The 14,366-nt window shown below is 39.6% G+C and overlaps 1 protein-coding gene and 2 pseudogenes across 3 annotated transcripts in view; 1 reads left to right on the forward strand and 2 right to left on the reverse strand.

The window, feature by feature from the left end:
- The window catches only part of LOC145493455 (uncharacterized), a 3,151-nt pseudogene extending 575 nt beyond the window's left edge, over positions 1–2,576 (forward strand).
- A 116-nt stretch (positions 2,577–2,692) lies between these two features.
- On the reverse strand, positions 2,693–4,436 carry LOC145492912 (uncharacterized; annotated as a pseudogene). Its single transcript, XR_014050065.1, has 3 exons — positions 3,813–4,436; positions 3,620–3,664; positions 2,693–3,494 (listed from the first exon to the last, which is right to left on the reverse strand). The product of XR_014050065.1 is annotated as an uncharacterized LOC145492912 (transcript).
- A 3,014-nt stretch (positions 4,437–7,450) lies between these two features.
- Positions 7,451–14,366, reverse strand: part of LOC145492439 (box C/D snoRNA protein 1-like) — a 60,738-nt gene continuing 53,822 nt past the window's right edge. Inside the window, exons 6-8 of one of the 2 annotated variants that reach the window (XM_081471885.1) lie at positions 9,644–9,724; positions 8,398–8,478; positions 7,451–7,671 (exon numbers count right to left, since the gene is read on the reverse strand). In XM_081471885.1, coding sequence (XP_081328011.1) covers positions 7,533–7,671; positions 8,398–8,478; positions 9,644–9,724 — 301 coding nt within the window. In that variant the 3' untranslated portion in view covers positions 7,451–7,532. Of the gene's footprint in view, positions 7,672–8,393; positions 8,479–9,643; positions 9,725–14,366 lie in introns of those variants that run through there. The other variant, XM_081471886.1, reaches the window with a different exon arrangement.

Consider the following 14,366-nt stretch of genomic DNA (forward strand, 5'->3'; position numbering starts at 1 on the left):
CTGCTTCTTCTTTTATACAACAGTAAAAGCATCTGTGACGTACAATTTTTGACCTTATACGAAAGTTACAGTTCCAAGAATCCAGAATTCCCTTACAACTCCTACCCAAATTTTGATTACGACCAGATGAATGAATTAGAGTGTTTAGCGGAGTTCAGAGTGTGAAAACAGGACATAAAATTATTGGCAAATGTTCTTCAGCTACCAGTCACTTTCCGACGTCCGCAAAGAACAACTTGTGACCGAAATGAAGGGCTTTGTATGCTTCTGAAGCGCTTCTCGTATCCATGTCGCTATTCAGACATGATTCACCGTTTTGCAAGACCAGTTCCTGAAATAAGCGTGATTACCAACGGCGTCGACAAAACCTGGATCGGACCGGACCGGACCGGATCACGGATCGGATCACGGACCGGATCACGGATCGGATCACGGACCGGATCACGGATCGGATCGCGGATCGGATCACGGATCGGATCACAGAAAAAAAAAAACGTTTTAAAGAAAAAAAAAATCGAATCGTTTATAAGATAATAATAAATAAAAAATAAAAGTGGAAAACTAAAATATGTTGAATAAAAATAAGAATCCCGAATTTGACGCAATGACATGTTAAAAATACAGAGAATGACAAGAGGTCGTTTAAAAAGCCACATAAGCGCCTGATTTACGACGAATTTAAATTGTAATGAACAGGCAGATGTAGTTATATTTGATCGTTAGCTGGCTTGAAGCTTACGTGAACCTCCCATTCTCGTTTTTGAAATTGTTGTTAGTATCAGTAGCTAATTCTCGGCTACTTTTTCGTGTCAAATGTGAGCGTTACAGTTAGCGTTACAGTTAATGAGAAAGCTTACGTACGAAAGCTTAAGGACATGACTTGCTTTAAAGGAGCTACGTCACGATTTGCGCATCTTGAAAAAACTAGCCTAGTTTTTCAAGTTCGTCATTTGCAGTCCTCGTTAATCTTTGCCATCCTTAACGATCCTCATTCCGTTTTGATTTGTTCTTGCCTCTTAAGTGCTTTCTATCCTAGAACACGATCATTTTAAGGTTTTATTCCATATAAAGGCAACTCTTTACGACCCTAAAAATGACTTTAAAAATCGTGACGTAACTCCTAAAATGTTGTCTATTCTCGGGTTGCGTTATCGTTCACACTATCGATGTTATTCCTATATTTTTTTTGTAAAACAGCCATATTTCCTTGAAATACAAATGGTCTGTTTCGTTTTATTCCAGTACGAAATATCGTATTCCAAACTCACATCTTGTAAAAGTATAGACTTGTCTCAGAAACGGAAATTGTTTGAAATCATCAGGTGTTTAATATTATTAGTGTTTTTAGTTTTTGTGTTTCGATTCATACGTTCGTCCTATTATTACCATGCTGACGCGTTTTATGACAGTTTACCTTTGATGTAAGTGAATATACGAAATATCATTTATCTGAACTGCGGAGAAAGATATGAAGACATGATTGATCATCGCAATCAAAACCCAACAGCCTGAAAAAAATTCATCTGTGACCAGCTCCCAGTTGGCTTGATATTATAAAAGAATAAAGGAATATCACACCTGAATTAAATAAAACGTTCTGCTCACAGTAGTCACTCTAGTGTAATTTGCTCAACAAAATTTTGAATTTTGAATCTTGAATTTTGAATTTTGAATTTTTTTTTTCCTTGATCCGATCCGTGATCCGATCCGTGATCCGATCCGTGATCTGGTCCGTGATCCGATCCGTGATCCGGTCCGATCCGATCCAGGTTTTGTCGACGCCGTGATTACCAATACAGTGATGGATTATATTTTTTTGAGCCATGGTCATCGAATTTCACAATGGAATTTTGATATGTTGAGTCCGCCAATGCTACAGGAGTATGCAGATGTTATCCATGCTAAAGGTGCACCTCTCAGCAATTGCTTTGGGTTTATAGATGGGACAGTCAGACCAATTTCTCGCCCAGGCCAACACCAAAGAATAGTGTACAATGGACATAAACGGGTACATTCACTCAAGTTTCAGTCCGTCGCTCTACCAAATGGACTTATTGGAAACATGTATGGGCCTGTTGGTAAGTTATGTTCACTAGGATGCCATGAAAATAAACTGCCACTTAAGGTTTCATTAATTTGTTAAACTTATTTATCTGTTTTGATATGCAGAGGGGAAAAAACATGATGCAAGCATGTTGGTAGATTCCAATCTTCTCTAAGAATTGGAAAGGAATGCATTTTCACCAACAGGCCAGCCCATGAGTGTTTATGGTGATCCTGCCCCCCTGCGAACACACCTACGGGCACCATTTCGCCATGGTGTCCTAACACCGATGATGTGACAATACAATTTTGACATGAGTTCTGTTAGAGTAACTGTGGGGTGGCTCTTTGGGGACATCAACGACTTCAAGTTTCTGGATTTTAAGAAAAACCTAAAAATTGGAATGAGTAGTGTGGGAAAAATGTATCTTGTATGTGCACTTCTTAATAATGCTATTACCTGCCTATATGGCAACAAAACCTCAGACTTTTTTGGTCTAGACCCTCCTTCATTGCAGTATTATTTTAGATAAATTCTCTCAAATAAACAGAGCAGAAATGGAGGCCATTTTAATTAAAACCAAATTTAATAAGTATTTGAATTCTTCTTGGTGGTCACCAATGTAAGAGTCAAACTTGTAACAACAATAATGAATGAACTTGTTTTTTTTTCGAATTCACAAAACGCAAGTAAACAATACGACATCAATTTCAACAAATACTTGTCTTTTTGTTGAAATAAATAAACACTGACTTTACAGTTCATACTTGAGGAAAATGTCATTGTTTCTTCTCAAGAAGCTCTTGGATAACCGACAGAATAGCTTGATTTGTTTGTTGTTGTTGCTGTAAGACAGTCACCATCACTTGCTGATTCTGCTCTTGTTCTAGTCTTCTTAGATCTAGCTCTTGTTGTCGTAATTCTCGCTCATTCTTGGCTTTCTCTTGCATGAATTCAACTAGTGGTTCGGTGCGAGCACTTCTCCTTTGGCGCTTCGGTTTCTCCTCGCATTCATCGCCATTCTCTGTTGACCTGCGCTTTTTTGTTTCGGTGTATCGCTCCAAAGCTTTCTGCCTTACGTCCTCTGCCTTGCTTTTATCTTCTTTCTGCTTTCTTGCCTGAGCATCACCAACTTTGTTTAAGCTCTCTTCTTTCCCGACGAGTTCTTCAAGTAAAACATCTATTTCAGACGTCGTCCACGGATATTCCAGTTGCAGTTTCTTCTTGATGCATCTTGGCCTTATACTTCTTCCGGAGAAGAACCCATCGGTCTCTTACTGCCCGCTTATCTTTGAGATGAAAACTGATTGTCTTCACTTGATTTAACTTTTCTGCGATCGATTCCCGCCTTTCTCCCCTCGCAACGCTTCCTTTTTTAAATGAAAACAAATCGCTCGCCAGGATTTCTCGAAGCAAAATAACATCATGATCTTCAGTCCACTCCATAGCTCTAAAAGCAAAATACGACAATTCAGGTATTTGATTGACGATCGAGAGAAAAAGTTAACTTACAAAGATGTGCATAAAAATATTTTCTGTTGAAATGTCTTCGAAAGACTCAATAGTTCAGCTTACTTTGCTTTTCCATTGGAGGCCGGCGCCGACATCTTTTGCTCAAAGCTACGAGAAATGAAAATGTCTATGTTTTTATTTATGTCTGAGTATACAATTTGAACAAAATGAAAGAAAATACTTCTAAAAAGGTAACAAGAGCAAAATAAAATGTTAAAACAAGTTTGAGACAAGCTAGTAAGGGAAAGATACTCACGTTCTGGAAACAACGCGAAAGTGAAGGTTCTCACGTTCGCGCGAAACGAAGACGACTTGACAGACAACTCCAGAACGCCTACCGCAACAAAAAGTCACTTCCGGTCGCCGTCGCCGTCGCAAAATAGCCTGGTGCTTAAGTTCCCTAATAAGCTTGACAGTGCGGAAACCGCGGTTTCCGACGGTGCTGCTTAATAGGCACTTTAAGCAGCGGGGACGCGGACGGCGACGGGAACGCCGAAACCTGTGAGAGGGCTGGGGAGAGAACGCCGTTATGTCGAGAATTCACAAACATTAAGCAGCACCGTCGGAAACCGCGGTTTCCGCACTGTCAAGCTTATTGACATTATCGATATTCGTCCTCTGTTTATCAAGATGAACTAGGATCACTTCATTGAAAGAAGTTCGCAATCAGCTCTTGATAATCCACGATGAAGGTGTGTTAAACGATCACGAACTTCTACTCTTGTACGATTTAAACCGGTCGAATGATCTCGACCAACCTTATGATTCCTTTCCTGATTTTAACTTCGATGGTTTGAAGACGACGAGTGCCTGTCCGAATTTCGCTTCCACAAACGCAACTTGCCCCTTCTCGCTGAGTTGTACAATGAAGTAAACGAACTTATTATCAGGAGATGTTTAATCAGACTGGCGCGACAAATCAGTGTGCCGACTGATAAAGATGTAAGTAAACCACTGATCTTACGACTGAAAATCGAAACAGCTACGCAAGTTTTAATGGTGTCTACCCTTTTAATTGTGTTAGAATTTCACCATGATGAGCCATTTGACATTTGGGTACTTCTCGAAAGGAAAAATTTCGATTGAATTTCGTGTAAGTTGTCTTTATTTACATTAGCTTTCAAAAAGATATTTCACGGTACTCGCATGTTCGCCGGCTGGCTTGAGTTCGCTTCAGATTTCTCGACGTTTCTTTAAAATGAAATATCTCACATGACAAGAGAAAACAAGCATTAAAGTTCCTCGAAATTAGTAACACGGGTTATTTAGCGTTGACACAGCAGAGGAAACGAAAGCAAAAACTCACGTTTTCAGACAACGCGAAATGAGCTTCACTCACGTCGGGCCCGAACGCAGAACGTCAACTTGTTTCCCGCCAGTCATGCGCAGTGGACCTTTTGGCTTTTCCCTGATCTTGTGGCGTTCCCGTCGCCGTCCGCGTTCTCTTTGCTTAAAGTCCCTAATGTTTGTGAATTCCCGCCACAACGGCGTTCTCTCCCCAGCCTTCTCACAGGTTTCGGCGTCCCCGTCGCCGTCCGCGTTCCCGCTGCTTAAAGTCCCTAGTAAGCCAAGTGGACCGTGAGAACTCCTCAAATTCTCAATTAAAGTGTTAGTCAGCCACGTCCTTCAAACCAACAGGAGATATCCAGAAAACCGTCAAGTCCGTTTATTTAGGCAGAGAGGAGTGTTACATCAAGATATCAAGAGAGCTCGTCAACTGGCCACAACCACTGTCAAGCATCACATTACTCATTAGCCAAAAACTTTTAAGACAAATGAACGTTTTGAGTGGTAAAATGATAAGAATTAAGTAAACAGAATCGATATTTTGAAGTTGCTATTAGAGAGTGACAACTTGTGACTTTGCCAGAGAAAGCAGAGACTAAGAGGGTCATATTTAAAGTTAGACCAGCCGACTAAGGGGTCTGCATTATTTTTCTCGCTCGAGAGCTCGTTATTTAGGTTGGGGGAATGTTAGGGGAAATTATAGGTTCAATAAGGCTAATCATCACGTGGACTGCAATAATATAAAAGTAGGATTTTTGGTGCTTTAGAAGTTATCTCTTTCCTGGAAACTTGTACAAATAGTGCACTAAATTATGTACTTTCAGCAAACTTTAGATTATACACCTGCATAAATAACAATTTGTATACGCATTAAATAGAATGAATGTACTGTCGCTGATTCAGCGAAACAAACCTCAGCTGGCCTTACACAACTTTTTCGGCTGAGATTACAAATAGCAGATGTATATTAGAAACTAGCTCCGTTGAAATCGCCATTCGTCAGCTAAATTTATCTAGGCTTGAAGCTGTCTTTACTCATTACGAGTTCATTCAGGCTACTTTCAGGTTTCAAGCTGACTTTTTTTTTCAGCCTTCTGTCAATTGTACCTAAGATGATGGAATCCTGTTCCTCGCTAATATAATTAGAGTACCATTATCATTGATACGATTACATCTCGACGATTTACGTCGAAGTTGAAGAAAGAAGAATAAAGGCGTGAAGTTCAAGTTCTCTGATTGTCCTTATATGCAGTTGTAGCAGATCCGACGGTACTTTGGAACCCGTGACAAGTTTTTCTCCTGCAGAAAGCGAGTTGCTCCGAGCTAATTCCCGAATCTAGTTAATTTCATAGAGTCAAGCGCACAAGTTTCCTGCCATTTAGGCCCCTCAACGTCCGTTTCCCCCTTTGGAGATCAGAGCGGAAAACCCCGTTGTCAAAAATGCAACTTGGTACTCCGATATTTCCATAGGTTATTCGTAAGGTAACGTAACTCACCCAAATAATATAAATAAAAGACAAGAAAAAAACATCACGGAAAAGATAAAAACAGATACTTAGTTTTGGTTCGGCTTCAGTAAAGGCACATGTCTTTGTCTCTGGTTACTCAAGGCATTGATATTATCCCGGGATATTGTACACTTGGTCGGTATCTTCTACCATTTATGTACAGTTTGCCAAAAACCAGTTTTGTATCTTGCCCCTCCTTCGTTGCTTTTTCATCACCTGACTTTGATTAGACCCTTCTGTATTTCAACGATTTCTCTCGGAAAATCCTGTGAAATGGCATTCTATAATTTGTTCCTGTCAGTGTGCGGGCATGTGATAGTATGCGCTCTTTGTCTTTGTGAAACCTAAATTTAGGCAATGATTGGGCGTGGTTTTTGTCCTCTCGAATCTTGCCGAGGCAATGAGCCCGTTCAATTTGTATTTGACTGGTTTCTTCTTCTGCGGCCATGTTTAGGTTTAGTTCCAAGAAGGTATATTGCAGAGCTTCTGTCGTAGCACTGGATTCTCGTCGCTCCTCGGGGATGTTGTAGAAAATAAGACTGTTTCGTCTACTATGGCTTCTAGCTTTACACCGCGTTCCTTCTCAGCATCTTAATTTATTTACATTTTCCGTGAGCTCTGATAGCGTCTTCTGTTGAGTGTCAGCCCGCTCGGTCAAGGTCACTATGGACTTATTTTCCTTGAGTTCTTCGACTTGATCTTCGTCGAGTTAACGGTAAATTTCTGCAAGTGTCGGGTCCATGTTGGTGGGCGGATTGGATTCTTCCGATTTGGATGGTTCGTCAACTGTCTGAGAGCCTCTCGTCGTTCTTCTTCCATTGCGAGTATCTTGACTTGTTTCTGAGTATTTTCCCTCTTTAGCTGGCGTTGTCTAAACTTGTAGAGCCGTCTTTCTATGCCATTTAATGCAGTAGTCAGAGAACCAAAATAATAACATCAGTCCACCTCGACAGCTCCTCCCAATTTCAACACAAATATTCTTTCATAAGTTAGTGTGCAAAAGGCTACCTTTAAAGGGTGGTTTACGTATTTATTTAACATCTCAGTGCCATCGTTTTCTCCTACGGAGGATATACCAGTTATCTTCCAATAATAAGTCTAAATTCCAGGAACATGACACAAAAAGTGACTTTTATTCCATCAAACAGTGTCCTTGTTTATTACAATAAAACAACAATGCATTATGCAAGTTGAGAGTGAGAGTGGCTGATGTAGCTTGCTGTTTTGTCTGGGAGTACAACATGTAACGTGGGAAATTCAATGACGGTCTTCTGGGCCAGACAATTCTTTAGGGTCTTTGAAATATCCAGCTGGTGATACCTAAAACGCAGATGAACACTGGCTGTGATACAACTTAAAACGGAGACCAAGCAAAAGTCTTGTTACTAAACTTGAGATGTTTTTATGCTCAACCAGTTCAGTTTCATCTGACTTCAACAAAATTTTCATGAAACAGGAAGTCAATTTTATTATCTGTCGTCCTTACTACATATGAGATATCGTTTGAAATACCCAGCCAAGTTTCCTCTCACATGTTACAAAGTACTGAATAGCTATTCAAGATACATTTTGTTGTCAACTTGTTGAATATGAAAACAATATATCCTACCTCGGACTATACCTTTGACAGGTAAGTATTAGACAAAATTCTGCGCGATTTTATAAAATAATGGACTAATTCGTATCCTCGGAATCGGACTGGAACTAGCTTGCAACTGAGGAAAATGATACTCCCACGCACGAGTCTCCATTGCAAGCTAGTTCCAGTCCAATACCGAGAATACGAATATGGCCTATTGTTTGGTGTCTTCAAACTCACACACAAAAATTTGTTCACAACCAAGTTTTTTCCACCAGTGACAAAATTTTTTTCACTCGCCTAAACGGATGGAAAAGGAGCCAGTATAATAGATACTCTCTCCAGAAAAACACTACCACTGTAACTAATGATTACTGAAGAGCCTTGAGACTGATTAATAAAGTACTATGTATGTTATAGGTATGTGTAGTGTGTGTGTTGTATGTGTTAAGATACATGTCTCTTACCGAACTTTAGAAGCAGGCAAAAGTTCTATCTTTAAATAAACACAAACTCCATGGAGTCCAGTTTCACAGTACTTTTTTAAACTGATGAAATAAAACGGGGAAAAAAAAATGATAATTAGTACTCTTAAAAATATTATCCATACCATTTCACAAGAGTACAAAAGACTTAAAAGCAGTAAACAACCTTTACCAAATTGAGAAAAGTTTGAAATAATGTACTTTCTATCAGCAGAAACACGTTCTCAAATTAGAAGCAACTGCATCATTTAACTTCATGTGGAAAGGTTAGGAGAAACATAATCTTTGACATAAATATACTTAAAATTGGACATTCTTATTTCTACAATTTTTGAACTAACGAGATGCCAGCATGTCTAAAACCAGTCGTCATAACTAGCAACAGTGCAATCATGTCAGTGTTGCAGTTTGTCCACTAACCTTCCCATTAGTTTTACAGCAACTGCATATTAGACATTTGCAAAAAAATGACCAGTTATGCAAAGATAACCAGAATTAAAAGATCTGGTGATGTACTGGCAAGGTAATTTATGTCATTTAGGTGGCAAAAATGTGACTGAATAAGAAGGTTTGAGGGAATATAAATTTTCACCACAAAAATTAGCGAAAGAGATAAACGACGTTTCGACATCGTTGGATGTCAATGTGAAATAAATGTGTAGGTTAGTTTTTTCATTATAAATAGATCTACAATTATACCGTAAGATGGCAAAATAGGTTGAGTGACAACAAAACAAGAAAAAGTGACTCTTAGAAAACTATGTCAATTAACATAGTTTCGTAAGAATAACTTTTTCTTGTTTTGTTGTCACTTAACGTGGTTTGCCACCTTATGCGCATAATTGTAGATCTATTTATAATGAAAAAACTAACCTACACATTTACTTGACGATGACATCCAATGATGTGGAAAGGTCGTTTATTTCTTTCGCTAATTCATGTGCTGAAATCAAACATGTGACTGCAAACAAAATGCAGCAGAACTTGTTCAAAACTCAGTAACCTAAGTTTTAATAGTGCATCCACCATTAAAATGCACAATTTCGACCGGAACTGCAGTCAAAAACGTGAATATAATCAATAAAACACCATTGGTCTACAGAGACATTTTTCATCAAGTCTTAAACTCAATAAAACACCAAAGCACTGCAAAGGGAACGTTCATGTGCGGGCAGCCATGTAACTACAATTTGTTAATTATTACAACACACTAATAAGAAAGAAACACCTTTGTTTGTGTACACCATCCGCCTGTTCAGGGTCAATGTACTTCTTTAGGACATCTCTTACAACTGCTAACTCTGACACCCTGTACGTATATCCATGATAAGTAAACAGGAAAAAATAATTTGTAGTTTAATGCTCAAAAACAATCTTAAAAGAGAGTGCCATAATGGAAGCAGAGAAGCAGCGGAGCAGGGGTAGGAGAGTGGCAGGATTGCTCACCTCCTACCAGTGTGCCCCAGGTTCGAATCCAGACCTGGCACTATAAGTGTTGTTGGTTCTTATCTTTGGTCTAATGTTTTTTTTTTTCGGTTGCCCCATTTTCCTCCCTACATAAAAACCAACGCTTTCGGAAAAAGTGGACGAATAGCGACTTTGTGGAGCTTTGTTTTATTTACTTACAGGGTTTAACCATCATAACGTTTTTCGTAGTGGAGTTCCCGCTCGCAGGTTTACAATGGAATATTTCTTCCCGATGTCGCAAAATGCCCTAAATTTAGATGAAGCGCAACTGGAACTTTTCCTTACATGCAAAACGTTTACAAAACTTTACAAACGCTTAAAGCTTGTGGAAGACAAGTCCGCTACGTTTGTTCTCCACAAGACCAGTACTTAGTCACGATCGGCCAAATTTCTTAACTTGGGCGATCATAGAAACTCGGTTCCAGGCATCGCTTCAACCCCCCCCCCCCCCCCCCCCGCCGAATAAAATACTGTGGATTCTCATTAATTTGGGGAGGATTGGTAATGGTAACTTCATTTATACACAAAAAACCCTTCAGCAAAGATTATAAAATGATAAAAGATCGACTAATTATCCCTAACTAACCTAAACTACATACTAAAAGCTACTTTATACCGTACGTGTCTGCATGTACTCGTATGCTACTCAGCTTTACTCTATGTACTCGTATGCTGCTATGTATTCGTATATAACCAGTATATAACCTGTATGTGTCTGTATGTACTCGTATGTACTCGTGTGGTGTTTTAGTCACAATCGTTCGCAGAGAGAGGGGGGGGGGGAGGGGGGCTGGCTGGAAGCCCTTCCCATAATGCATTGTGAATAAACTATATTATCAACGGTCGTTTGTCACGTGACCTGCTAGTTGTCAGTGGCGTTCACGGCGTCCGCCTTGGAGAGTCGACTATTTCTTGAATGTTTGTCGTTAAATAATAAGCTTTTGGCCGCGTGTTGCGCTGTAAAGTACAGGAGATCTTTTTGCAAATCCGTCAGTTGATTACCAATGCATTACCCGTCGTAGTGATCAGATTTTCTCTGTTCTTGTGAGACGCCAAGCTTCTCATTGCCTCGCGGTGGAGTTGTGCCGTTTCGCCTTCGTTCCGCTGGAATTTTTTCGAGAAATTCCAGTCACCAACGTTCCTTTTTGTCGGTTCGCCAATGTCGTTTTCAGTTTGTCTACATCTCATAAAATAGAGTAAAATAGAGTAGGATCATCGAAATCGCCAAGTGGTAAAAACAAATTGGTGATCTTTTATAAGCTATTAGTCTAACGTACGACTGTAAGTTATAATCTTTTTAATATTTCATATTTGTTTACGTTTATGTTAAATTAAGCTAAGTCTAAAATGAATTCATTGTTCAAAGTTATTTTTAACGTGGAGGATGTCTGAGGTTAGTTTCTTGAAACATAGTTTTCGTGAGTGTCCACCAGTGCGTGTGTGGGTTTTCTTTTAAAAACTGGTAAGTTTCATGAAAATAACAATTTATTTGCCATACATATTTCTTGCTGGCTCCGTAATACAATAATATTTGTTGTTATTGTGCTAATGTAAGGATATTTCTAACCAATTAATTTATACAAACACTCTATTAATTATCAAACTGCACTCTCTTGTCTTTCACAATTACTTTACTTTGCATAATCAATATTTAGTTGAGAATTCTCCATCCAAATACGTAATTCAAGATCAATAATTATAGCAGTAACTTAGTATTTTTACACAGCTGGAAGATTGGCAGCTGGCCTGTGGAGAAGTTGCGTAATGGTAGTTTGATTCCTTGTTGCCAAAAAAAAGGATCGTTTTGCCATCACCTAAACTACTGGATCTTAATGTTTGTTATAATGACAACAAAAGTTTCATGGCTGAAACCTCTGATGTTATCCTTTGGTCTGTTTAATTGAAAAGTTATAGTAGACATTAATTTTGTATGGATGTTAATATTTATGCTTCTGGTAATGCTGTGGATTTTTTTATTCAAATTCAATTAATAATCATGATGGCTGAACAGGAATTAGGTAGGACTAGCGCGCGCTATGTCATAATATAATTTATTAATAATTAATGCTCAGAATAAATAAAGCTATTTTTGTTTTGTGTACCAAAGTAGGTATTTGGGCTTGTGGCTGCCATAAAACAGTGATCCTTTGTCTCTAAGGATCCTGGCCGGGGACATTTGGTTGTGTCCTTGGGCAAGTGTGCGGTGAATTCAGACAAGTCTGCGACAAGATCGGGGCTTATCGGGCGATATCTGACAGTGCTAGATCTCAAAACGTCTTGTCGGGCCTTGTCGGCTAGTGTGCAGTGGACCAAGACAATTTGTCGGGGCTCGCGCGCGCCTCAACCAATTAGGAAATGCCCTAAATTTAGATGAAGCGCAACTGGAACTTTTCATGAGAGTCACGTGAGTGGAAAAGGCGCCATCTTGATTCTGGATGACTGGACCTAAAGCCTCAACGCGGTTAGTCGTTACAAAAAATCGGCTAGTGGGCGGCAGACTTTACTCTTGCAGTTCCTGTCTCCATCCAGGTTATAAACGGGTTCTGGTGGGTAATCTGGGGGTAACCCTGCTGCAGACTGGCATCCCATTTAGGGGGGATTGGAAGGACTCTTAGTCGTTTCCTGCTACAGAAACAGGGATAAGCTCCAGCCTGATGGACCATTTGGCTCGTATGCAGAGTCTACCTTACCTTCACCTGGTCAGTAGTGATAATTGACTTTTTGCTACACTTAGCTGGGTCTGGAAGGGTATGCTCGGGGTCTGGAATTTGACCAAACTATGGTGCGGGACTCTGTAAATTCAAAATATCTTGACAGGATTTGACTTTCAAAATTTGGGTTTAGGATGTGGGATGTTTTTTTTTTTACTGTCTCTCAGGAATTTGGGAATTCATCATGACCCAATTTAATGTTCTTGGGGACAAAGCGAATCAACCAGGCAAGTGCTTAGTGGTGTCTCCTTTCAAACCAAACTATAGAGTCTGCCTGGTTAATAGTTGTCTTACTGAAACTGTTAAGTTGTTGACAGATGAGCAGACAGCAGACACCACTTGAGCAGAGAGTACTTTAAATAAGATATTTTCAATGCATTTTTTGGGAAAGAAAAACAGAATTTGGGATAGTGATGAAAAGATGCAGTATTCCTGTAAATAAAGTGACCAGTCATTCTCTGATGGAATGAGATCTGAGTGAATACTGATAAACTGCACAAGTGCTCGGTCCCTCTACTAAACTCCATTTTGCCACTCAGCTTCATTTAAACTTCAAACAAGATGGTCAAGTTAGTCAGGGGCTCTGGGAAGGTGTATTACAGATATTCGAAGCTGGATGATGAATGATAGACTCCTATATATATGAGGGAGGCGTGGTGGCCTCATGGTTAGTGCGCTCGTCTCCGGATCGAGCGGTCCGGATTCGAGCCCTGGCCGGGGACATTGTGTTGTGTTCTTGGGCAAGACACTTTACTCTCAGTGCCTCTCTCCACCCAGGTGTATAAATGGGTACCGGCGAATTTAATGCTGGGGGTAACCCTGCGATGGACTAGCATCCCATCCAGGGGGGAGTAAAAATACTCCTAGTCGCTTCGTGCTACAGAAACCGGGATAAGCTCCGGCCTGATGGGCCGCTTGGCTCGTATGCAGACTTTACCTTTACCTATATATATGGGGATAGCGGGTCCCCTTGTCTAACACCATGTCCCAGAGCTTTGGACATTTTTGTAAATATCTTTACCCAATGAATAAAGTCCGGGCCAAGGTTAAAAGCTTCAAAGCAACCTAATATGAAATCCCATTGGACGCTGTCAAACGCCTTATGAAAATCTATAAAAATCATTAAGTCAGAGCCATTCTCCGCGGCAGTAAATTCCACTACGTCAAAAATAGATCTTATTGTTTCGCCAATGTATCGGTCTTTAACGAATCCAGTTCGATTATAATGAATAATACTACGCAAAACATTTTTTTTTATTCTGGAAGCTATGACTTTGGACATAATTTTTGCGTCCACATTAACCAAAGAAATAGGTTGTCAATTTTTTAAAGAGTACGATCTTTTCCTTTCTTTTCAATAAGAGTAATCATAGCTTGCTTTTGAGAGCAGTACATCTCTCCTTTCTGAAAACACTCGTTTACACATTTAATAAAAGATTCACGAATTGAAGGCCATAGCTTTCTGTAAAACTCAATGGGGATTCCGTCATTCCTAGGAGATTTGTTGTTCGAAAAAGGATCAGCTCGCATTCTTCCAAAATAATTTTCCCCTCCCAAGCTTGCTTCTGCTCTTCCGTTAGGAATATTTAAATTATTTAGGAAAGATTTGGCAGCATTATTATTAATAGTCCTGCTACTTGATGAACACAAATCTTGATAGAATCACTTTAGTTCAGACAGTATAGTAAAAGTATAGTAAAAGGATCTGATGAGCCAATCAGCGCGCGAGAAATCAGACAGTTATGGTAAAATAGTTTTTTGCTCATAGAATAG

This window comes from Orbicella franksi, chromosome 7 (genome assembly GCF_964199315.1).
Source record: "Orbicella franksi chromosome 7, jaOrbFran1.1, whole genome shotgun sequence".
Lineage (NCBI taxonomy): Eukaryota > Metazoa > Cnidaria > Anthozoa > Scleractinia > Merulinidae > Orbicella > Orbicella franksi.